General features: G+C 41.0%; 1 protein-coding gene and 1 long non-coding RNA gene across 4 annotated transcripts in view; one reads left to right on the plus strand and one right to left on the minus strand.

The window, feature by feature from the left end:
* LOC138738499 (interleukin-10 receptor subunit beta-like) overlaps positions 1-12,714 on the plus strand; it is a 37,083-nt gene extending 24,369 nt beyond the window's left edge. Inside the window, exons 5-7 of one of the 2 annotated variants that reach the window (XM_069888796.1) lie at positions 2,699-2,834; positions 3,984-4,141; positions 11,281-12,714. In XM_069888796.1, the coding sequence (XP_069744897.1) occupies positions 2,699-2,834; positions 3,984-4,141; positions 11,281-11,550 (564 nt within the window). In that variant the 3' untranslated portion in view covers positions 11,551-12,714. The remainder of the gene's footprint in view (positions 1-2,698; positions 2,835-3,983; positions 4,142-11,280) is intronic. The other variant, XM_069888798.1, reaches the window with a different exon arrangement.
* Positions 11,250-24,879, minus strand: LOC138738500 (uncharacterized). 2 transcript variants are annotated; one of them, XR_011341574.1, is made up of 4 exons: positions 24,789-24,879; positions 24,242-24,455; positions 19,850-19,930; positions 11,250-11,419 (listed from the first exon to the last, which is right to left on the minus strand). It is a non-coding gene; the product is annotated as an uncharacterized lncRNA (long non-coding RNA). The 2 variants fall into 2 exon arrangements; XR_011341573.1 differs by lacking the exon at positions 24,789-24,879 and adding an exon at positions 24,709-24,788.
* Between the last annotated feature and the right edge of the window lie 2,073 nt (positions 24,880-26,952).

Raw genomic sequence — 26,952 nt, forward strand, 5'->3', positions numbered from 1 at the left:
TCAAGTGAATTTTTTTTCAACCTGTGAGGTCAGTTCAGATAAATGAGGATTTCTGAATTGTTTCAGATATCCTAATTTGCCTGATTTTAAAAAAAATTTCGGATAAGTGAGGATTTTGGAGAATCCGATTTTGGATAATCAAAATTGTACTGTGCCTTTTTCTGCTTTACAAGAAAAGGTTTCTTTATCTATTATTGAATGTTCTTTGAGTGTTTTATTCATGTAGACATTGTGAAATGGCAACTCTTTGCATCATTTAACAGGGGCAATACTGAATAACACGACACCAAGTTACAAAAGTAAATTATGGCTGGTTAATCGAAAATTGGTTTTAAGGAACATGTAAGTAGGGATGAAATTGGAAACCTGGGGAAGGAATTTCTCACTAATACATTATCACAGTTGGTGAACCCCTTAATTGGGATGATAAGCAGGAGGCCAGATTTGAGGTACTCTGAGATTTCAAGTCAGGTTTATTATCATCTCATTGTACAAATACAACCCAACAAAACAGCATTCTCCAGTCCTCGATGCAAAAATATGTGGACGCACAACCAGACATAATTCACATACAGACAAATAATACATATTCAGGACAAGTATATCTCTAAATAAATAAATAAATAAATTTTTCTTTGTGCCGATGCAAATCTCGGATGGTTAGCGTGAGCAGTTCCTTTGGTTGTTCAGCATTCTCACTGCCCGTGGGAAGAAGCTGTTCCTCAGCCTGGTGGTGCTGGCTCTGATACTCCTGTATCTTCTCCGAAGGGAGCACCTGAAAGATGCTGTGTGTAGGGTGGAAGAGGACCTCAATGATTTTGCACGCCCTCTTTAGCCAACAATCCTAGTAGATCACATCAATGGGGGCAAGTGAGACTCCAATAATCTTGGGAGGATTGTGAGGTTGTGCAAGTATGAGAATTTTTAAATCAAGGCTTTTCACAAACAGGAATTAATGCAGTCAGTGAGCTTTGGTCAGTGAGCTAGGTCTGGTGGATGAACGAGACTAGATGCTAGTTAGGACATGGGCAGCAGAGTTTTGGATAAACTTAAATAAGTGTGGAAGGAGGAGAGCAGATTAATTTCTATATGTCTCATTAAAAGAGGAGGCAATATGGTCCACGAGATCCATACCAGCTTCAAAAGAGCAGATCATTAAACCCAGTCCCCTTATTTTCTGACATTCTTCTTGCATGCCTGTTGAGTCCTCTGGTTCTTTTGCCATTGAGCCACATTGTGGTAATATACAGAAGCCATTTAATATACCAGCACATCTTTGGATTGTGTAAGGAAAACTGAAGTGCCCAACACCAAATGTTGTAGTCATTGGTAGACCAGGCAAGCTTCACATAAACACCCAAAGTTGGAAATTAACCCAGGTCCCAGGAGCTGTGTTGTAATAGCACTAAATGCTGCACTCATATCTTGAAATGGATATCATCATAAGGTTTGAAAACAGAAGTGAATTTGGAGGTAAATTCAAAAACAATTTTCAAAAACGGTGTTCAATTTATTTCGCCATTAACTTTTTTGCCACTAGACCCAGTATTTTCCCTTTTTTTTAATATTTTATTTATTAAAGATAGAGTATACAGACATGTTGTAAAATACAGATATTCAAAACTTTTTTCCCCCTCCCTCGCACCCTCCTCCCCTACAAGCTACCCCAAATAAAGTATAATGGAGTTAACATATATATGGTCATTTATTTGGATGTGGCGTGATGGCGTAAGAAGAGAACGTGGAACAAGACCTCCCCCGACAGAACTAATTAAAACCCGAATTACAAGTTTTGGAAAAAGTATTTTCCCATCTTTATGGGATTAACAAATCTGTTGGAGGCCAACTTTGTGTAGCTTTCTGCTGGAGTTTTCAGTATGAATTGATAAATAGTGCTGAATTCTTATTTAAGTGTGCTACTTAGAAACTGGTAGAAAAGTCATGGAACCCAAACAGTAAGGCTTAGTATGACCTTTTAAATTTCGATACTGTCATTGATTTGGTGCTAGTTTTTCTTTTCTTACTCGATGTCTTACAGCTACTGAGAATACTGGTAGCAGCTGAGTTGAAATTATGCAAACTAAATTCATCGCAAACCTAATAGTAACAAGTTAATGGGTGGCACGGTTAGCGAGGTACTGTTACAAGATTCAAATCCAGCCAAAGGACTTTGTACGTCATCTCATCAACTACTTAGGTTTTCTCTGGGTGCTCTGGTTTTCTCCCATCCTCCAAAACATGCAGGGTTGGTAGGTTAATTGACTATACTTGGACGGCATGGGTTACAATGACCATAATCTTCTTCGGCCTTATAAAAAAAAGAATATAGTTTACTTTAGGATGCATCATCAAAAAAAATCCCTTCTATTTTTCCTTGCAATGGAATTGTTAGAAGTTTTTCTTTCCTGGACATGAATGTTTGGAATTGGTTCTTTTGATTTCTGGGGATATATCAAGAGAACCTGCAGTAATTTCAATATTTTACTTTCAGCGCTTTAAAAATTAATAATTTCTTATCTCTTACCACATTAACTGTTATGAAAAATATCAATATGCCGTGGTCCAGGTAATGAATTAGACTTGGTCGAATCAAATGTGCTCAACGTGAATTTTTCATAGGACTAAAGCAATTCATTCTTTTTTGTAGGAGATATATGAGCTAAATTTAATGTTTTATTCTGTATTTTTGAACTTGCAGGAGAAAAACAGCACCAACAGATTGGTCGTGCTGACGCTTGAACCTTGGACCACATACTGTCTGAAGGTTTTAGCTTTCAGCTCTGTATACAACAAAATGGGACAGAATAGTTCGGTTGTGTGCAAGAGGACCGGAGGTGTGTTAGTTTTTTAAAATAAAGTCGTATTGTTTTTTGGTATTTAAAGAATATTCCTCGAACCTTGAATGTTCAATGATTTTTATTCTCTTGCTTCTCGTGTACCTGTATTTATACTGTAATTTCAAGATGCATCTTTTTAAGTTGAGTTTGTGGGGAGAAAAGTGAAGCCTTTGTTATGGGAGTAGAATTTTCATTCTGTCCTGTGGGTCGGAAATTTAGTCCGAGGTTACCTGCACTAAATGGGCATTGTAGTAATGCCTTGCATTGCATTCAGCTTCCTCTATTCATCCTAGTTGCAGTTAATAAAACTGTATTTACAAGCAGAATATTAATGCAGCCACGAGATTATTGCACCTTCAGCAGAAAAAATCAACAATGAATTACTATGCTTTGGTGTTCCCATTTGAAAGGAGATATTACTGTGGCTGACAAATAGAGGCAATCCAATAATTAGAGCTGTTTCGTTCCAGCACAAACTGGTCAAATTGTTAGCTGCATTATCAAAGAACTTGACAGGAAATGTGAGAAATATATATTTGTGTTGGTCTTTAAATAGTTCTACAAGCTACCAGACTACTTTGCAATGTCCACAATGTTAACCAATGCTATCTAGAAGAAGGTCTGGTGAAGAGCAGTGGGGCTCCAAAATCCGGAAAGTGGGAAGAGAGACGGTAGCACAAGTCGGGCGGGCGAGGGGGTGGAGACCGGCAGCACGAGTCGGGCTGGCGAGGGGGGGACGGGACCGGCAGAGCGAGTCGGGCGGGCGAGGGAGGGGAGAGACCGGCAGCGCGAGTCGGGCAGGCGAGAGAGCAGCAGCGTGAGCTAGGTGGTCGAGGGGGGGAGACCGGCAGCGCGAGTCGGGGGGAGAGATTGGCAACGTAGTCGGGTGCAAGGGAGGGGGGAGACGGCAGAACAATTGGAAGGGGGTGGGGGTGGACACGGCATCATAATTCAGGTGGATTTAAATCTGGATTTCCGAAATCTGGAAAAATCCAAAATTCGGAATACACTGTCCCACAAGGGTTCTGGATAAAGGACCATGTACCTTATTTGTTTGTGTATTATTTATTGTTGTAAAACTTTTATTCAGTTAGTAGTCATAAATAAGAAAAGGTGAAACTAACCATGTTTTTGATTTTTGTCTAGGTTTTGCTCCGCTGCAGCTGATTGTTATTGGCTTCCATGTTTCACTAGTAGTGTTTTTCATTGTAGCTGTGGGTTGCTACTTTTGTGTGTGTTTCATGTACAGGTGCATAAAGTATGCCTTGTTTCCCCCTCACACCTTGCCAGAACATATACAAGAGGTATGTAATCCCTTTCATATCTGGACCACCTTTTTCCTTCGATTTAAAAAAAATAAAGCTCCAAGTTCACGTTAAATGTTTAGAGGTTTTATACATATTTATGCAAACTCTACTAAATATAAACTATTGCATTGTTATCGCATGCTTTGAATTTTAAGATGGAGTCATTCTTGCTGAGTTAGCTCTGGGCTTATTTCCTCTGAGTTTTTTTAAAAAACTTACCTGTTTAACTGCAGTGAGTAAGAATTTTGGCTCATATTTACACTGTACAAAGAATATGACAATAGTTATCATTCTTCTATCTATTTATTTATTTATTTACTACGCAGTAGAAGCTGATTCTGGCCATTTAAACCTGTGCCACCCAAATTAACCTGCGACCCTGTACATTTTGGAGGGTGGGAGGAAATTGAAGCACTTGGGGTGTGGGGGGGGACACACCCACACACGTCATGGGGAGAATAATAGATCAGTTGCAGGTGCACAACCATTTTTCATCAAAAAATATAAATTTATGGAGGAGTCACGCGATGGAGTAGTGGCCGGACGGTGAACTCCAGCCCTCTCCAGAAAAGTCGGGAAAAACAAAGGAAAACACAAAGGCACAGAAATAAAAGTTACAGAAAAGTGAGTATAAAGGTGGAAAGAAGATGGCGACAAAAAAAGAAAAGTCGAAAGCAACGGTAAGAAGAGAGGAAGAGAAGACAAAGGAGGAAAAAGGTGAAGGCCTTACCTGTCCGAAGAGGCCCGCTGCGGAGAGAGAAACCCGCTCCCTCAGGTCGGTAAATAATGGACTACAAAAATGGCTCGCAGAGCCGAGCAAAAGTGCGCAACCGCGCATGCGCGAAACTTCGCGCATGCGCGATGCGAATGAAAAAAAACACACCGACGGGAGGGGGGACCAGCTGGGGAGTCGATCTCCACAGCCGGCAACGACAGCTGCAGAACACCTGCAGCAAGAAGAGACCACAGAAGACAATAGAAACAAGATAGAAGAGGAGGAAAGGGCAACAAAGAAACAACAGATGGTCAACCCAGAGGAAGAAGAAGAGGAAGAGTATGGTGAAATAGAAGAAGAAAAGATAGGCAAGGTAAAGGATATACTTGCTCTTATTAAAGGATACATGGAGTCATTTAAAGAATGGCAAACACAGGAATTTAAGGATTTAAGAAAAAGAATAAACAACACAGAGGAGAAAATAATTAAAATGGAGATGACCTTAACAGAAATGGGAAAGAAAATGGACAAGATGGAAGAGCGGGCAGTAGCAGCAGAAATGGAGGTAGAAGACTTAAAAAAGAAATTGGAGAAATCTAATAAAAAAACGAAAGAGACACAAGAACAGCTAGCTCAAAAAATAGATACAATGGAAAACCATAACAGAAGAAATAACATAAAGATAGTGGGCCTTAAGGAAGATGAAGAAGGCAAGAATATGAGGGAGTTTATAAAAGAGTGGATCCCTAAGACCCTAGGATGTCCAGAACTACAGCATGAAATGGAAATAGAAAGGGCACATAGAGTATTGGCCTCTAAACCACAACCACAACAAAAACCAAGATCTATTGTAGTAAAATTCCTAAGATATACTACAAGAGAAAAGGTACTGGAGAAGACAATGGAAAAAGTAAGAGAGGGCAACAAACCACTGGAGTATAAAGGGCAAAAAATCTTCATTTATCCAGATATAAGTTTTGAACTCCTAAAGAAGAGAAAAGAGTTCAATACAGCAAAGGCGATTTTATGGAAGAAAGGGTATAAATTTATACTAAAGCATCCAGCGGTATTGAAAATATTTATTCCAGGACAACAAAACAGACTATTCTTGGATCCAGAAGAAGCACGAAAATTTGCAGAACAATTACAAAAATAGACTGAGGGAGGAAGACGGGTAATGAGAGTTAAAATGATCACGACTGATATGTATGTGGGTAAAGACAAAAATAGACTGAGGGATGAAGACGGGTAATGAGAGTAAAAATGATCACGATTGATATGTATGCAGGTAAAGAGGTATTAGAGTGAATAGAGACAATGAGCATACATGAATGTATCTGTACTTAGAGGAAAATATAGATAGTATAGACAAGAATTAATAAGGGAAGGTAATGGAATAGAGAGAATAAGGAGGGAATTAAAAGAGGGACCTTTGTGACATATGAAAAGTGAAATCTTTTCTGGGGGAGGCGGGGTGGGGGGAAATAGCGGTCACTGCAAAATCAGTTGACGCTTGCGAGTAGATTCGCAAATCCAAATGGAGAGGGGAGATGTGGTTGTCCGACAAGGGATAAAGGACAACTCAGGAGGTGAAGGGGAGATTGGGGATAAATAAGATAGAAATAGGAGAATAAGGAAAATGTTAGATGTTGTAGGAATGTTGTCTTATAAAGAGTTGAAAATAAGAAAACAGAAATGGAAAAGGAGGAAAGGTAATGATGGAAAAACGGAAAGAGAAGATAAACAAAATATAAAAGGGCTACGCTGAACTATATGTCTTTAAATATTAATGGAATACATAACCAAATTAAAAGGAAGAAACTACCAAATTTAAATGAATAAATGTATTCCATTAGAAAAAATAACATATTGGTTAAGAAATAATATTGAAATATTCGAACAAGTATAGGAGCCTTACATTAAATACAATAGCGAAAACCTACCGGGGACAAACATTACCTAAGTTGATGGAAGGAGAAGGAAAGAAAAGAATGGACTCAGTAGAATTTCTGGTGTAATTTTGTTGAATGACAACATTGTCTGACTGGCTTAATGCAACCTAGATTGTATACCTAAAATGGATGAGAGGGGTGGGTGGGGGGGTGGTTTGGGAGGAAAGGGGGGGGGGGAGAAAAAGTCACTGTATATGTGTGAAAAGAAATAGTGTATATCATGGCTAATGTGATTTATGGTGTGGAAAAAAAAAAAAAAATAAGATTGTGAAAAAAAATATATATAAATTTATTAAACAAATATTATAAAGAAATTTTCAAAAAGTATCCTTGGGTGGGTCAAATTCCAAATTTGGTCTCTTAAGCGATTTTAAATCTTTTTGGCAGTCTTGTTCCCAGCTGATTTGCAATGTGGTTTCCAAAGATAACATAATCTAGTCCAGAAACCATGCTAGTATCTCACTTATAACTTGCTTGATTCTAATAACAAAAAAATGTTGTAAGATCAGTTATTGGTAGAATCTGGCCTGCCTAATTCAAACCCAATTCAAATTTTTAAAAATTTAGACATACAACATGGTAACAGGCCATTTTGGCCCATGAGTCCGTGGTGCCCAATTTACAACCAATTAACCTACACCCCTGGTATGTTTCAAACAGTGGGAGGAATCTGGAGCCCCCCAGGAAACCCACGCAGACACAGGGAGAATGTACAAACTCCTTACAGGCAGTGCGGGATTCGAACCCTGGTCCCGATTGCTGGCCCTGTGAAGGCCTTGTGCTAACCGCTACGCCAACCGTGCCACTCCAAATTTAATAGTACTGTACTATTCTCTGCTGTGAATCAGATGGTTGTAGGTTTTGAGCCCATGCCAGAAACTTCTTCATATCAGATAGGCCGGACTAATATTCATGTTTTTCACTCAGAAACTATTCCAAGACATTAACCTGAATCACTGGCTCCCTTCTCAGATGGGAGTACAAAATCCTTTAGTTCCATTTGCAAAAGGATAGATGCTTGTTGTTCTGGTCAATCTATATTCCCCATACAAAATTGTTAAATGAGATAATCAGATGTATGTTCCATTGATTTTACAGAAATCCAAAAATAAAATATACTAGAAATATATAGTATATAGACATATACAGGTACTCCCTGACTTACGACCGTAATTGGGACTGAAGCATCAGTTGTATCTCGAAATGGACATAAGTCGGAACTTTACCCATGTGCGTGGAGTACCAAAGTCTTAAAGCAAACTTTTTAATCAAATGTTGTATTTGACAAACCTTAACAGGGATACAGGGCATGTAAGAGCCAAAATGTGCATACTTACTTTGTTAGTTAGCGTCCCGGGGTCCATATGGTAGGTGCGGCCATCTTGATTCCTGTGCGCATGTGCGAGTCTTCAGTTGGCGCATGCGTGGTGGGTTTGCATATTGGAGTTTGGTTTGTGCATACACGAGAGTTAAGTGCCTTGATAATACTGAATTCACACCTGTAACTCTCGTGCCAACCAGACTCCAATACATGAGACCATCGTGCATGTGCACAGGAATCAAGGTGGCCGCACCCAGCCTATGAACCCTGGGATGCCGACAACCCAAGTAAGTGAGCACATTTTTGCTCTTAAATGCCCTGTATCCCTGTATAGTTTGTCAAATACAAAATAAGTGATGTAAATTTATATATTTTCTTATATTTTTAAAAAATAAGTGCGGATGGACGCAAGACGCATAGGTTGCAAGTCGGGGAGTACTTGTACTAGAAATCTAAAATAAAATACATTATTGGAAATGCTCAGCAGATCCAACAGAATGGGCATGAATTCTCCCTGCTAATCAGTAATGAAACTTCCCCTCTTCTCTTAAACCTCCTCCTCTGTCATACTAGATGTATCAGTAGCCTGGAACATTGTATTTCTTATTATCATGTGTACTAAGATAAAGTTGAAAAACTTTATTTTGCATGCTGTCCAGAGATCATTTATACGTAGGACACCAGGAGGTTCAGGGGATAGTGTTGCAATTAAACAAAAGAGCAGGACATAGTATAAGAAATAAGTGCAAAATACAGTGTTAAAGAGAAGAGCACAGTTAAACAGTTCAAGGCATTATCTTTTACTAATGGTAGCTCCATTCACGAGTCTAATTACAGCGGGGATAAAAGTTGTCTTTGATTCTGAATGGCTGTATTTTAAAACGTGCATCTTCTGCTTGATGAGAAAAGGAGAAGAGAATGTGACTGGGATGGGATGTGTTACAAGGAAAAATTGGGTATTCTGAGTGAAGGAGGCTGAGAGGTGACATGATGAAGAAATATAAAATTACAGGAAGCATAGGATGGATAACCAGAGATTGTTTCCCATGGGGAAAATAAGGGGCCTAGATTTAATGTGAGAGAGGAGACAAAGGTGATCGGATTGAAGGGATATATTTTTCACATAAAAAGATGTGTCTGGAATCAGCTGCCAACAATATTTAAGAGGCATGTAGAGGGCAAGGGATGGAGGGGCATAGAATTAATACAGGCAAGAGGAATTCATAGAGATGCAAATGATAGTTGGTACAGACGTGATGGGCTGAAGAGTCTCTTTCTATACTTTACAATTCTCTGACATGGAACCATAAGGCCATTTTATGGTGCAACTCTGCATTAAAGCTGGCTCAAGGAAAAGAAAGGTGAATTTACCTTTTATAGTGATGGCCTATAATGCGAATCCAGCATTGCCTTTATGGAGAGCAGAGTCGGAAGCCGCCTTCTGGAGCTAGGGTGAGTGGTGCTATGATGTCAAATATACATGGTGACAAGTGAAAAATTAATGCAGACATTCCCTCCCATCCGAAAGAAGAAAATACTTTAGCCATCACTCATATGAATAATGATCCTTAAGAGACAAATCACAGTTGCTATTGGCCTGTATCTAAACACACTGTGCACACAAATGTGCTCACTTACTTTGGGTTGTCGGCATCCCAGGGTTCATAGGCTGGGTGCGGCCACCTTGATTCCTGTGCACATGCGCGATGGTCTCACGTATTGGAGTCCGGTTGGCACGAGAGTTACAGATGTGAATTCAGTATCATCAAGGCACTTAACTCTCGTGTATGCTTTAAAATTCATGCTCAGATTGCAGACTGACGACATCATCGGCGGCATTCATTTTATGCAGGAGGTGGAGCAACTACACTCCACCTGTAAGTGTTCCCTCCTAGTCGGATAGAAGCTAGAGAATCTGTCTTTACGTACGCCTTTTTTCCCCTCTATGAAAGGGCCTATAGTTATGTTTCAGGACATTGGCTGGGAAGGAGGAAGGGATGGGAATTACATAAAGTCAGGTCAATGATAAGTTGGAGGATGCTTTTTCCTAGTTCTGATGATTGGCTAATGATGAACCTTGAACGTTGTTTCTTTTTTCACTTGTGCTGCCTGACATTGGGTGATTATTTTTTTCACCATCATTTTTTGCTTTATTTTGGATGTTTCAGGAATCCAGCTGTAGCTAAATTGCTTCCCATAATGTCCCATTTAACAATCTTGACCTTGCTTCACAAACATAACTAGATGGAGATATTGAATGTACTCTTCAACAAAAGCCTGCCCCTATCCCTTATATTTCTTCAATTCCTTGGATTCCAAATTTGTATCTTTTTCAGTTGTGAATGGCACTCAGTGACTAAAGATCCACAATCCTGTGGGTGAAGAATTCTAGGTTTCACAACTTTCTAGTTAAAGAAATTCTTTTGGGTACTTTCCTAAGCATTTGGTCCTTTATGCTGAGAGTCTGGCCTCTCAGTTCGATGTTCTCTAATTAAGGAAAGCAATCTCTGTATCCTGCCACACCTCTTTAGAATCTTCTCTCTTCAATGAAATATCTGAACTTTAGAGACTACTATCCTATTCTCCTCATTGTTGCCTCACAGTTCAACCCTCTCATTCCAAGTTTTACCTCAAATTACTGCTGTATTATGCGCAGGGCCATCTGAAAATAGAGACCGAAACTAAACAGACGACTCTAGACATTGTCTCATCAGCTCCAACCCAAAGCACTCTTATTACAGCCAGTTCAAGCCCATGACTTTTTTTATGCAAGTTCCAAGAGATATTTTTTAGTCACTGCCGGTTGTAAGTTTGTCACTGTTTTAAATTAATTGGCATAGAACTTGTGATTGTGGTCAACAGGCAAAACGTCTCGTAGAGAATTTTAAGAATTATGAAAAATGTCTTAGAATGTTTGTTCCTTACCAACCACTATACCTTTTCATTTATATTAAGTAGTACCTGCATAATTGGTGATTTTAATTCTCTGGTTTTTAATTTGTATAAAATTTATATTTCAAGATGTATGTTGTTGACAACTCAAGCACTTCTGATGGTCTGAAAGTCAACCATAGCTATGTGTGAAAAGTTTCAATCTGTCAATATAACACTACTTGCTAAATATTTCTTTATTATTTTATATTTGCAGTGTTTCACAGAACAGGCCCAAAAAGCTCCATTTCACGTGCTGGCATCAGTGGAAGATTCTGAGGAATGCTGTGATCCACTTGTTGTCATTATTGAAACCAAGAACTTGAGCTCCTCTTTAGATTCCTTTATTTCAAATACTGAGAATGAAAAACATGAACAAAGTGGTCAGACTTCTGCAGATTCAGGGCAATTTTCAAATGCAGAATGTTCCAAGAATGCAGACTTTGGGGGAAAAGGACATTTACAGGACTTGAATGACAAAACATAGGTTTTTGTACTTTTAAACTGAAGCATTGCCATTGAGCCCATCTTTGATTTTTTTTTGGGTAAGTGTTGTCTTCAACTTCCATGTACAACTGGGTGGGTTTTGCCAGTATGTATGAGGCAAGCTCTAATTTTTATGCTGATTTGTTATAAAATCTTATTTCTGCTGTGTACTTTACTGAAACATGGGTCAGGTATTCCCATCCCGACTGTTTTCAACTGAAGAACTTCAATCCGCCAGATGGATCCTCCTCAGGAACGACGGGAGGAGGTGACTGCCCTCCTCATCAACATTTTGTGGTGCTCAGAAATGGCATTGCTGGCAATCTCTTGCACCCCAGGCCTGCAAAACCTAAATGCCACAGAAATTCACCAGCTATATTGAAAGCAGTCTGCATTCCACCTCAGGCAAACATAAAGCTGGCATTAGATGAATGTTATATGTGGAGGAACATATGGCCTCTCTGGAACATTGTGGATTGTGGAGGGTCACGTGACCTCCCTGTCTGAAACTTATTTGGAAGTTGCCTCACCTGCACCAGTCAAGGTTAGACTCTTACTGCTGGCTTATTTAAATGACTCTGTGTAATCATTGGTCAGAGCATCACAAGCTCTGAACAGTATAAAACATTGATGCACGTCACATTTCTCTCTCTCTCTCTGCCTCTTGGTCCAAGTCCCGGACATAGCTCCACACCAGGTCACTACATCGCTGGAGGAGTCATGGGTAAGGTGTGCACTAGCCTTAAGTTGAGCTGTAGTTCATCCCTAGATCCGTGCATTCAGTGAGCCACACCCCCATTGGTTCAGGGAATTGGGAGTGTGTTTGAAAGTCTGTAAAAGATAGGCAGCCACTGGTATTGGAGTCCATCATGAATATTTATATTAGTGATTCTCAACCATTTTCCATTAACATCCCACTTTAAGTAATTCCTATGCCATTGGTGCTCTGTGATTAGTAAAGGATTGCTTACGGTGGTATGTGAGTGGGAAGGTGTGGTGAATGTCTGCCAAGATGCTTGTCTCCCGCCCTCTCTGGCGAGCCTTGCTGTACTAACATTGGCTGTGGATTATCTCTACTGTTAAGGACACTCCCCTTGGGTATAACTATTGTCTTTCATTATTGTACCATGAGTTTCTGCTAATAAAAGCCATGATTATTGTTTGACCACATCGTCTTTGTCTACTTCATCAACTGGCACTTCAATTTTATTAGCAGATATGGATGCAGTCCTCAAACCAGAGCAGCTGATAATCGACCAGTATGCCCCGAGGACCAGAGAAATTTTCAACCACTCGATTGCTTGTTTCAATTACTTCATGGCTCGAAACAACGTGGTCGATGAGGCGATACAGTGGGGCCACCTGAACTCTCTGCTGGGTGAGGACCCTTTCGCCGTAACGCAAGGAGCTACCACTCTGGTTATAACCCGGGAACGTCTGACTGCTTACTATGGAGCGCCACGGAATGTGGTGCTTGCTCGACACCAGTTGCAGACTAGACACCAGAAACCCAGGAAAGTGATGCTGCCTGTGCACTGGCTCTCAACTCACTGGCAAATGAATGTGATGTCAGGGCAGTCAATGTGCAACAACACTGCAATGCCTTGAACCTGGATGCTTTTGTCAACGGGATTGACTCCAGTTACATCCGACAGAGGCTGCTGGAGACGGATCCCTTAACCTATGACCGGGCAGTCACTCTAGCCAAAACACTGAAAAGTTCCATGCGTTCCAGTGAAATGCTAGAAACCGAAAAGAAAACATCCAAGAGTGCTGGAACCCCGAAGGAAAGAAAAGGGCAAACTCCTGAAAAATGCTACTTCTGTGATAAGAGCTGGCACCCCAGACAGAAGTGCCCGGCTCCATTTGCTACCTGCAGCTATTGTGGGAACGTTGGCCACTTTGCTAAAGTGTGTAAGGCGAAAAATACTCCCACTGATAAGAAGAAGAAGAGAAGCACCAAGAAAATACATCCTGGAGCTCCAGGAATGGAAGACAACTGTGAAAAGGGGGAATCTTCAGACGAGCAGGCTGAATCGACTTCAAGTGATGGCGAGGTGAGATCCCCTGTGATAGCTCAATTGACTCCAAAGTTTGGGGAATGTTACGGACTGGAACGGTTAACTATGAAGGGGGAGGTGAATGGTGAGACTCTTGATTGTCTAAAAGACTCGGGGAATGGTGACAGCTACATCCACGAGAGAGTTGTTAGAGCCTTAAGCTTGCGGAGATATCCAGCAAACCGAAAGATATCGATGGCTTGTAGTGAACTTACAAAAACTGTACAGGACAAGTGTAAAGTTGCTTTAAATTTCCAGGGACATTGCCTGGTTGATGTGTGGATCTTTATTATGCCGGAGCTCTGTGCCCCTGTGGTACTGGGGTTAGATATTCAATCTCAGATGAAGAGTGTTGTGTTAAATTTTGGTGGGCCACTACTTACACTTACCATCCCCTGCGCTAGGTACTGCGGTCTGTCCACATTAAAGATCAAAGCTCCCTCCCTTTTCAGTGATCTATCCCCCCGAGTGTTGGCTGATTGCCACTAAGAGCCGTTCTTACAGCAAAGAGGATCGTGAGTTTATCAAAGCTGAGACCCAGAGATTGCTTAAAGAGGGAGTAATTGAACCCAGTAAGAGTCTGTGGTGAGCCCAGGTGGTAGTTGTGAAAAGTCACACTAAGAATCGACTGGCTATTGACTACAGCCAGACAAACAACTGTTACACTAACCTGGATACCTACCCCCTGCCACGCATCAATGAAATGGTTAATCAGATAGCGCAATTCAAAGTGTATTCCACTGTGATCGACCACCAAGCAGCTTACCACCAAATCCCCATTAAAAAAAAAGGAATGACCCTATACAGCCTTTGAGGCTGATGGGGGGTTATACCACTTTAAAAGGATACCTTTTGGAGTCACTAATGGTGTGTCAGTGTTTCAGAGGGAAATGGATAAGATTGTTAGGACGTATGAGTTACAGGGTACGTTTCCCTATCTGGATAATGTCACTATCTGTTGGAAAACACTGGCTGAGCACGACAACAACTTAAAGAAATTTTTAGCAACAGCTAAAGAACTCAACCTAACATTTAACGAGGGCAAATGTGTGTTCAGTGCGACAGAGCTACCCATTCTGGGCTACATTGTCCTCAAGGACGAAATCCACCCCGACCCGGAAAGAAGTTACCAGCCCCCAAACTCACCAAAAGCCCTTAAAAGGTGTATGGGATTCTTTTCCTACTACTGCAAATGGGTTCGGGACTATGCCACAAAGGCATGCCCTCTGTTTACACTAAATCTTTTCCTCTCTCCAATGGCCTTGAAGGCTTTTGAGAGAATTAAAGCTGATATTGCCAAAGCTGCACTTTCATCCATTGACGAGGAAGTCCCATTCCAAGTGGAAACTGATGCGTCAGATTGTGCCTTGGCAGGAACCTTTAATCAAAAGGGCAGACCTGTGTCATTCTTCTCCCGCACATTACACGGACCTGAAAATAAACATCCTGCCATTGGAAAAAGAAGCCCAGGCTATTATTGAAGCTGTTCGCTACTGGAGACACTTTCTAGCCGGTAGAAAATTTACTTTTGTCACTGATCAGAAATCTGTAGCCAACATGTTCATTCAGTACTAAACACAAAAGTAAAATCAAGAATGATAAGATGGCACACTGGCGAATAGAACTCTCAACTTATAATTATAAGATCCAGTACAGACCAGGCAGGTTAAATGATCCCTCTGACGCATTGTCACGATCTGCTGCTGGTGCTCAGCTGGACGGGCCAAAAGAGATTCATAGCAGACTGTGCCACCCAGGAATCACGAGATTCTGCCACGACATAAGGGCTAACAACCTTCCTTACTCTGGAAGAAGTCAGGAAACTGACTAAAAGCTGTCCTGTTTGCGCAGAATGCAAACCACAATACTTCAAAGCTCCAGAGGCCGCTCTCATCAAGGCAACCCGACCTTTTGAGAGGATTAGCTTAGATTTTAAAGGACCGTTACCTTCCAACAACAAAAAATGTATATTTCCTTACTGTAATTGACGAATATTCCAGGTTTCCCTTTGCGATATCCTCCCCTGACATCTCGTCAGCATCTGTCATTAAATCACTTGACAGAATTTTCAGCATTTTTGTTTTTCCCAATTACATTCATATCGACAGAAGCTCAGCATTCATGAGCGCTGAACTGCGGCGAGCCCAGCTATGAAAAGGAATTGCCACCAGCCGTACCATGAGCTACAACCCGCAGGGCAATGGGCAGATCGAAAGGGTTAATCCTACTGTCTGGAAGACTGTTAATCTTGCTTTAAAAACACATGGTTACCCTGTAGCCCGGTGGCAGGAGGTGCTGCCTGAGGCACTACATTCTATTCGGACTTTATTGTGTACTGCAACAAATCAAACACCTTATGAACGTATGTTTGCCTTTCCTAGGAAATCAGGAACTGTGATGGACTGGCCAGCCTGTTTATCTGAGCCTGGAATCGTGCTGCTGAAGAGCCACGCTCGGGTGTGTAAAACCAACCCCCTAGTTCAACCAGTTCAGCTACTCCATACTAACCCCAACTACGCTCATGTTAGGTTCCCAGACAGGAGTACTGACACTGTACCCCTAAGAGATCTGGCCTTGTCTGATTCACCCCTTCCTCGCACCCCTACTTAGAGTGAACCTGAGAGGTTGGACTCAAAGTGGTTGGACTCACCCCCCCCCCCCCCCACCAGCCAGTACAAAAAAAGTGACTTTGCAGTAGTGCAGTGACCCCCTAGTCAATTTTCAGATGCCATGCTGAGGCTCCACTGCCTCATGCTGGCGATTCTGGAGCAGGTCCAGAAGTCATTCTTTCCCACACTACTGACCCAGGACCTGTACCAGTTCCCAAGGTTGCAAAGGAGCCACCTGTTTTGAGACGAAGCACCAGAATTCGTAAACGACCTGATAGGCTGACATATTCATAAAACATCTCATTATATTTCAATTGCTTGCTAGATACTGGCGTATTTTGCTGTTAGAGTATCTCAAGGCCAAACATGATATCCATGTATTGCTTGCTTCAGTCTTTCCTAGCAGCTGTCCTTTTGATTTTAACCCTTCTTCTGCCAGGGGGAGACTGTGGTGAATGTCTGCCAAGCTGCCTGTCTCCCCCCTCTGGCGAGCCTTGCTGTACTAACATTGGCTGTGCATTATCTCTACTGTTAAGGACACTTCCCTTGGATATAACTGTATATGCATCTATTGTCTTTCATTATTGTACCATGAGTTTCTGCTCATAAAAGCCATGGTTATTGTTTGACCACATCGTCTTTGTCTACTTCATCAACTGGCACTTCAGAAGGGAAGGTTGAGAATCACTGCTTTAGACCAAAGTTACTGAAATATTTTGCTTGAGAAAAATTGTCATAGGCCCATTTCCTTTGGAGTTCTGAAACCGTGCACATAGCGAGTCATTGAGGGACGATTAAAGCAATGGTTTTCAAACTTTTTCTTTCCTCTCACATACCTCCTTAAGCAATCCCTTACTAATCACATAGCACTTATAGGTAAGACTTGAAGTGGTATGTGAGTGGAAAGAAAAAGGATGAGAACCACTGGTCTATATCTTCTTCTTTGGCTTGGCTTCACGGACGAAGATTTATGGAGGGGGTAAATGTCCACGTCAGCTGCAGGCTCGTTTGTGGCTGACAAGTCCGATGCGGGACAGGCAGACGCGGTTGCAGGGGAAAATTATATATATATAGTTGCAGCGGTTGCAGGGGAAAATTATATATATATAGTCTATATAGTTGTTTAGTAATAGAGTAAGTATCATTTGATGTCCATCCTTGTTTGTCTCCCATGTGTTCAATAAAGTTACCTTGTTTGTAACCTCTGTGTCCAGATCGTCTCTGAACCCACCAAACTTGATACTTTCTCAAACACAGCTATGAACTAGTCACCTCCATCCACAGACTTGAAGCATCTGAGGGAATGTCCATCATATCCAGGGACTTCAAGGAAGTACCACCAGAATGCTACAAGCATGTCTCTTGTCCTGCCACCCAGAGGTCCCAACATCTTTGATCACTGCTGTCCAATCAGTGGATGTATTCCTGAGTGGTATGGAGAGCACTCCATACTATCCTAGACCAACACACACACCCTTCTCCCCTCCATCGACTTCATCTACATTTCCTGCTGCCCACATATTGGTGCTGGAAATCACTGCATAGCCATGGGAAACACATTCATTTTGTTTTTTGTTCCAGATCAGTAAAGCTGCATCCAATACTCCTTCAGCTTTGGTAACAACTTTGTGTTTCACTGCTACACTAACCATGCCAATAGGATTAAAATTTTTCATCAATTGCTTAATACTTGAATAGTTTACTGAACTGGAAAGCTGATCACTGCATATATCAAATTAACAAGCTAGAACATACTATTTACAGAAAAGGTCATTAGGAAGCAGGATTACTGTTGCACAATTTTATTTACCTAAACTATTAAGATTAGGAACAGTGTTTCATCTTCCATAACCATGTCCCAAGTTCCTCACCATCAGGAATTTGCTTTTGACTTCCAACGTTTCAACATGTGACAGTATAACTTTAGTTTTGTTCTATGAATTGCATTGTGTTTGTATAAGCCCTGATGAACTATTCCACCCTTCCAGTAGGTGAAATTGATGAGCATAGTTGAAATGAAGTGCCGATTAAGTTACACTTGATTTATTTTGCAAAAATACGACTTTGTGAAATTCTGCAATTTTTTTTCTGTGCCACAAAAGAAAGAAAACATACCAAACTATTCCAGTTACCAAATAAAATACATATTTTTGCTTTGATTTGCCCAGCAAGTCACTATCTAAACCCCCTTTCACACTGCCAACCCTCCTAGGAAGCGGGTAAACTTACCGGGCATACTGCACCATGATTTACCCAGTTCATTGATTTTAAAGGGAGGGGGGTCCCCACCTCAGCAGTGACATCACAAGTGATGTATTACAAACACAGAGCAGTAAAATCGTAGCAGGAATAAAACATACACGCTCAATGTATAAAAGACTGTGGAAAAATCTACTGCAATAGGCTTCAGACTGTTCAAACTTAGGACAAACCCACAGACCAGCTTGCCATTATTCTTTAAACAATAAAGAGTATAACATCTATTTACATAGCATTACATTGTATTAGGTATTAAAAGTAATCTTGTGACGATTTAAAGCACAGGTACGCGCTAACAGCCCTGCCAGCCGCGCTCTGACAGACTGACGCAAGCACACAAGCACTAACGGTACCTGGCAATTCGAGTAGACCATTCACACTGCCACAGTTGGAGTAACGAGTTAACTCGGCCGGGCTCTGACAGACTGACGCAAGCACTAACGGACCCTGGTAATTCGAATTGACCATTCACACTGCCACAGTAGGAGTAACGAGTTAACTCGGCTGGGCTCTGACAGACTGACACAAGCACTAACGGACCCTGGTAATTCGAGTTGACCACAGTAGGAGTAACGCGTTAACTCAGCCGGGCTCTGACACGTCCTCCCCCAAGAGTCAGAGCCCAGTTGATTTTAACTCGCCCTGCCTGGCTGGAATGTTTATCACTGTGCAATTACGGGTTTGGACCCACTAAATTACCCATAGGTATGAAAACTCTGGATTACAGTAATCCAGATCAGCCACTGCCATGATTTGACCAACCTCAGTCATGTATTATTCAACAAAACTATCATAGGTTTTACGCCAGAAATAATTTGAGCATTAGCATTTCTAAATGCTAGTGGATGAATCAAGACTTGGTGTAATCAAGGTAGTTACAGTAAAACCCCTGCTATCTGGCACCTAAGTGGATTGGTAGATGCCGGATAAGTGGGTTTTCTAGTTGCTTGAGACTCACTCTTACAGTACCAAACTAATGGATCAGCATGAAGAATAAATAATTTTAAAAAACAAGACAGTGCAAATTGAAATGCAATTTGAAAAAAAAATCACTATTGTGATCCTTGATTGTGTAAAGTTGACTTTAATCAGGTAATTCAGGTAAATTTAAATTTGAACCCCAGTTGCTGGTGCTATAACGGTGTTGCGCTAACCACTACACTATCCATGGCTCAACCCCCCTCTCCCAAGTTTACAGCTAAATATGCTAAGTAAAGATTTTTACTAAGCAGGGATAAGGAAACACTTTTAAGAGAGTCACCCCAACGTCAAAAAGCATCAACCAGTTCTTCATCCCTGGGCGACGCCAGTGCTGTTTCACACAACTTTATTCAAACAGCTGTTACGAGCAAAGCACGACCAAGACACTCACTCCATTGGCTGAATATTTGCTCCCATCTTCACCCAAGGTTTGTGTTATCGTCATATTACAAGAACAGGTCATTGGACACATCTGAAAAGGAAAGGTTCAGAGGAATATGGGCCAAAAGTAGGCAGATTTCAGATTTATTGTCCAATATTTACTTCATGATGGTATTAACCCACAACCTCCACCTCCCAAAAAGACCCCAAAGTAAAAAAGAGAGAGAAATGAATGAATGAATGTCTGGAAAAGCAAGAAAAAGATAAGATGGCAAAGAAAGAAAAAAAAGAAAACCGATTGCTGAAAAGCACCGCACACACCATGGATCATAAATTCATGTTCTATTTAATTTTCAACACTGGTCTCAATGGTTGGGAAGAACAAGTCTAAAGATTTACACCTGAGCTTTGTAAATATGGTTGCCAAATTTGTAAAAATATGTTATTCTTATTTCTTAAGTTGTAGGTAAAAACTATATATCTCTGCATTCCAATGTGCACAACGTAATATGAATCAGACTTCCATGCAACAGATATACATTTTCTGGCCACTGCCAGTGCAATTATAACAAATTCTATTTGATATTTGGACAGTTTCAATTTGGGTCTTATTCCTGTAATGATCTTAAATGAAAATAATTCTGGGTTTTGTGGAAATTGAGTTCCTGTAATTTGGGTTAAAAAGAAGTTTACTAAATCTACCCAAAATTGTCTTATTTCAGAGCATAACCAAGTTGGATATGAAAAAAAAAGTTCCTACCTCCTCGCCGCATCTAAAACACCAATCTGAAAGGTTTGTATTTAATTTATTTAATTTCTGTGGGTTACAGACTTGAATATTATGTTCCATCCAAATTTCAAAACATTGTGGAGTTGGGGGTGGGGTGAAATACATTTCAGATTTGGCTTCAAACTAAGGCTGTCATTGGGCCCTAACACCATTCTGGGTTGTGCCACCATGTGGAGGATGTTCCCATTAACCTGGTTCACAAAGCCAGAAATGTGTGTGCATTATTGATGAAGCTTTAACTGTCATGGGAAATGCTGCATTATAAAACACTGTTTATGTGCTAAATTTCATGTTTGATCAATTACTAAAATAGTTTTGTTTTCTTCGTGATGTTTTGCTGGATGACCTAAAATTAACTTCTGAAAATCATTTTAAAAAAAAGAGAATGAGGGAATTTTTAAAAATTCCACACCTTGCAATTTTTCTTTAAACAGCAGAAAAAAACATGTCTAGATTTGGATCAGTGCACCTTGAGCACTCCTGTTTCACAGGTTTCTCCTGTCGAGAGGGCAGGTCAGGTAAGACTGGGGGAAAAGTCTGCCCAAGGGATTGAGGTTTGAGGAACAGGCCAGTTAATGTTCCAAGTGTGTTAGAATGGGAGTAGGCCATACAGCCTCTCCTGTTTGCGCCATTAAATTAAATCATGGTCAATTTCTTTAACTGACCTTCAACTTCCCTGCATTTACTTTAGAACACCCGATTCCTTTTAAAGTCTTAAAAAAATGTTTGTTTCTTGAATATGCTCAGTGACTGACCTTCCACAGCCCTGCTCAGAGGAGGCAGTGGTAGAAGGAGGGGTTTGAACCTCTCTTTAGTGAGAAAATTCTTATCTTTTTTCTGAATGCCTGGCCCTTGGGATTCTGATCACTCCAACCATGAGAACCTCTGTAGAACCATCCTGTTAAGAATGTCTTCTGAGCAAAAGTGTATTAAGCAATAGGCTAGAAGGGAGGGGGCCTGAGAGCAAAAGAAATAGTTTAAGTGAGTGTCCATATGAGTATTTTGGATTATATTTCTTTCATATCTGGAATATTACAAATACTTTCTTTTTCTAAATTAGTCTCCAAACATATAAACATTTAGATGTAATACTTTTAGGGCTTCATACTGCAGCCGCGACATTGTGTTTACCATGATGATGTTATAACATCACAAGTTTGCAGTAACATAGTTAAAGACAGAGAGTGAAACCTGTTGGAACATGAATCCCAATATGGGACCAGTTGATGGAAATCCACATGGCCAAAGGGAGAGTAATATGCTTTAAGTGGATTAAAGGTGATCTACTCAAGTCGTGTTTCCTGTATCAGGGTGGGAGATCCCTTATACCTGCAAAGAAACCACAGACTAAAAAGATGTCTGAAAACCTACTTCTACAGGAAAGTAGTTTATATGTGCTGCCATAACTACATGGCTCTGGGATAGAGTCATGGAGTCAAACAACATGGCCCTATGGCCCATACTGTCCCAGTTGGTATTCTAATCCCATTTGCCTGCATTTGATCAATATCTTTGAGAAAGGATGTACTGGCTTTGGAGGTGGCGTGGAAGAGCTTCACCAGGTTGATTGCAGAGATGAGGGGGTTAGCCTGAGGAGAGATTATACTCACCGGGACATAGCCTCAGGATTCAGGGTAGTAGATTTAGAATGGCAACGAGGAGGAACAGCTTTTCCCAATGGTTGGTGAATCTGTGGAATTCACTGTCCATTGAAGCTGGGGAGGCTTCCTCAGTAAATATATTTAAGACAAGGTTGGACTGATTTTTTACATAGTAGGGAAGTAAGGGATATGGGTGATACACTATCAATGACTCGCATCAGATTAGAAGTCGTGATTAATAGGCTTTAATCACCATAAACTGCAGACAAATCTCACATGTTGCTGGCCCAGTTCCAAGACAGGTTTTGGGTGTAACCACCTTTATGGGAATTCTTGGGAGGAGTTACAGGGGCGGGCCAGCCCATATAATACTTTTATATTAGACAGTACTAACAGTTACACAGTGGTTCCACCACAGTGGGGAAAGGGCAGGTAGGTGGAGATGAGCCTATCATCAGATGATCTTATTGAGTGGCAGAGCAGGATCGACGGGCCAAATGACTTATTGATGCTCGTGTTCTAAACCCTTCCAATCCACCTTCCATGCATTAGCACATAGTGAACAGAAAGAATCCAGATTAAAAACTGTGGACTCAAATTCAGTGTTAGTAAGTGCCCAAATCTCATAATTATCAACTCTGCTTTATTTTCTGATATTCATAAGCTGATAGAAATTGATGTTGAGTGTGCATTGGCCAAAGAAAACCACAAAATAATGTCAGGTTCAAAATATTCAATGTGAGTACAGTTTTAGGTCAAATCACAGTTCCCCAAAAGGTTACCATAAATCCCTTGTGCCATTATTTATTTCTAATCTTGCAAGGAACATGTGGCATCAGATGCCTTAAAGGCATAATATTGTTTATTCTGTGGCTGAAAGAAGAAGTTGTGAGAATGAGAGAAAAGATAAAATCAGGAGAGTGTGTAATAAGAGTTAATGCAGAGTTGAAAGTGCTTTTGCAGTATTGACTGCATTGCCGTGCTGTATTTAAGGTTATCCTTTTGCTCCCCATCTTTGATCTGCTACATTTTAGTGATACTCAAAACTCCATTTTCTCTTCAATTCAAGCAAATTGGTTCGACAGGATCTATTCCAAACAAAGTTGGCTATCTTTGATTAGCTCCTACCTCTTCAAAATAGATTATTCTGCCCAACAGATTTTTTTCTCCCCCCTTAACTTCCTTAATATCAACATTAGACTCACACACTTGTAATCCCCCTATTAATACCTGCTGGTCTTCTCAGATTTAAAAAAAACCTTGCATTTTCTGACTTCCTCTTCAACTGTAGCCAGCAATAATTTTAAATGTTAGAGCCCCCCCCACCCCATCTCCTCCTTTGACTCCCATCTGGAAATATATATGATCAGGCTGGAACATGCTCATTATCAGGGTGTTAGCTATTGAAAAACCTGTCCTAAACCAAAGGCCTTCGCCAGCCAAGTTGAACTTGGTCTGTTTAGAAGTTGCTAAAGAATAAAATACTTTAAAGGTCTGAAAGGAAAAGTGAACAAAGTTGACAACTAAAAAAAAGGAAACATTTACAAAAGGCTAGCAAGATCATTAGTACCAAGTAACCAAAAGATCAATATTTTTTGTAGCAAGTGACATTGCCAGCCATCTACGTTCCAGTATGGGTTTCCCCAAGGGCTCCAGTTTCCTCCCACATTCCAAAGATCAATGGCTAATATAAATTGGTGTGTGTGTATATGGGGAGAGGATTTGGGGATAATAAGATGGGTTCATTGAAATGGTTGCTGGATAGTTAGCATGGATTTGATGAGTTAATGGGCCTATATTTGCTATATTTGTTCTAGATGCATTTGGGTCATGCTGCCACTGAAAGAGGTTAAAATGTGTGAAGAGAAAAACAAAGATAACTTTAGCATAAAGTGAAAAGAAATCCTAGAATTTATGAAAAAAAATGAAAGCTAAATATAGGAAATGAGAGAAATGCCTTTGGAAATCTGTTCATTTCTTTTGGAAACCTTTCAACAGAATGGGTCCATACCTAAAATATTGGGTAAGTTCTTGCCTTGAAATGATCATGAATCACTTGGCTGACATCCTCCTGCCTCCATCAGTTTGTTGGCAGAAAACCAGAAACCATTACTGTTAATTAATCGCAGAACAAAGTGACAGGAAAAATACCGGGCCAACTCTGTGAATCTGAAAGATGAGCGGAAATTGCTGGAAATTCTCAGCAGGTAGGGAATTTTCTGTAGCTAAAGAGAGAGAAAGAGAGTTAGCATTCCAGATTCATGAAGGTAGAGTACTAGCCTAAATCTGATTTCAAGATTATTTTATTGTCATGTAATAAAACAGAAAATGTGATATTACATGAAATCTCTTTAATCTACTGTAAGATTCACTATCAGCAGTAATACCCAAACACCCCTTAAAGTCAGTGAAAGAGAAGCAAATGAGAGGTCCCCCCTCCCACTGCCTCCCCGAGTCACTGAATGTCCATGGATTCACCTTCAGCACTCCTGCAGACTCCGTGGCCACACAGCCTTCAAATCCAAACCATCAGCAAACCAAGCTCCAGATGCACGCACCTCTGACATGAACAGGAAGTTCCCAGCACCCTCGGTACCCTAATCCATCTCCGTTCCGATACCTGGCACCCCTTCAGCCAGTCTCCAACAGTCCGCACCTGGGTGTGAGTCCCTTGAGCTCAGTCACCAGCCAATGTGGGTTCCTGGCCTCGAGTCACCAACAGCCCCCTGCCTGGATGTTCTTCAGTCTCAGAGCCCCTTGCTGGGCCCCTTCACAGGGGGAAAGTCCCTGTCACATTAATGAATGTGGTTGAAAGTAAAGAGTGAGACCTGAAACCATTTGCTCTCCCATGGCCATTGAGAGATCCTTTTGATTGGTTGATTGACACAGCAAAAAATCATCTTCAGCCAATTACTCTGTGAATATTATTTGTTTATGCATGAAACCCTTCCTTTGAGCTGAATGCAAATAAAAACCTTGAGGTCCTTTGTTGCTATTTATGTGCAGTTCCAGCACTTTGAAACATACTAAAAATTGATATTAATGGCTAAAGATGCTTAGAGTGAACACGAATGACAAACATGGAGACAGGAAGTTTTCATTTATCATTGCCAAATTAACCAATTATAGATACACAAATTGTAAAAACTGGAACAAGCAAGAAAATATTTACCTTGAGGCTGTAATTTATCAGTGTTACCCAATTCACTGGGTAGCTCGGTCAATGACCACACACAAGTGATAGCGATACATTTTTTCGCTACCACCAGTCCTATTTTTATAAATGAGATTTGGTCAATTTGTTGCTTATTTCCGTGAAATGACCTAATAGAAAGGGCTTCGGGACGCCCGTGAAAGCCACTCCTGTTATCCTGGTTCATTTTTCCGCCATTTCTTTCCTGCTGACGCTGGAATCTTGAGAGTGGAAAGAAAAGCAGCAAGACTCAATGGGTCAGGCAGAATCCACAGAGAGAAATGGCCACTCCATCTGCCCCAACTGATCATTTCTCTCCATGGACGCTGCTTGACCCAGTAAGGGCCTCCAGTTTCCTTTTTGTTTACTGAATTCATTAATCCCTTGCCCCCCCCCCCCCGAAATCCCCATTCCCAATTGAAAATACTGTATTCTGTCAGGCTGAAGAAACAAATGCAAGACTTGCTTCAGTTGCCATTTCTCTCTGTGTGCAACTCACATCAAGCACCGAGAACTGTAACTTCCTGCACATGCCAATAGTTAGTTCCCCAAATACAAAACCTGTGATTTCTTAATCAGGATGATTTTGACTTGTAATGTTGGGGGCGTGGCAAGATGGCGTAAGGAACAGACGTGCCTTCCACTTCTCTCCTGACTCTTTGTTATTGTTTTGTCTATAAGTGCCCGTTAAAACTTTTTAAAAGCCTAGAAATAGTTAGAGATGTTGAATCAGTTTCTAATGGTACAACTGCTGAAAAGAAGTAAAAAAAAATGGCAACAGGTTGTTAAGAAACTGCATTTCCCGAGGTTATCTGAGCCTACTTGTATACAAGAAGCCAGGACTCAGCGTGGAATGGATCCAGGAAGAGAGGTACAAGATTCGGCAACGGATCTCCGCTCTTTGTCGGTAGGGCTCTTTAAAGATGGCGCCCGGCAGCCCTTGGAACAAAGGGCTAGCAGGGCGCGTGTGCGTGAATCAACGCCCGCTGTGAGCGCTGTCAGTGAATCTTTGACAGCTAGAACAGCTGGGACGCTGCCAGTTGAAGACCCGACTCTGAAAAGACGTCTACCGATTGATGTAGCGGTGGCGCTGCGAAATGCACCACCAGTAATGAAGACTTCAACAGACATCGATGTAATGAAGGCTCTTGATGTAATATGGGTTAAGGATAACCCTGGCCATCAGCCTCCAGATACTGCTGCGGAGGTTGTGGCAGGGGTTTCCACAGGCAGTCATACTGTAAGAAAAGCAGTTAAACCAAGGGAAGGAAATAGAAGACCCTTTGGCGACACAGAAACAGCAGGATTCTATTTTGCCTGAATCTATTCCAGTTGATATGCTTATTAAGAATCTTGAATCTAAGTTATCCTCTACAATAAAAGAAATAGGTAAGGCTTTAGTTCAAGCCAATACGAAGCTTAATACTTTGGTGGACATTAATACCCAACAGATGGTTGATTATGGAGCTTTTAAGCTTGAAACGAGCGAAAGACTTGATGTTTGTGACCAAGGCATAGTCGAGGTATGA

Source organism: Narcine bancroftii, chromosome 7, assembly GCF_036971445.1.
Source record: "Narcine bancroftii isolate sNarBan1 chromosome 7, sNarBan1.hap1, whole genome shotgun sequence".
NCBI classification, from domain to species: Eukaryota; Metazoa; Chordata; class Chondrichthyes; order Torpediniformes; family Narcinidae; genus Narcine; species Narcine bancroftii.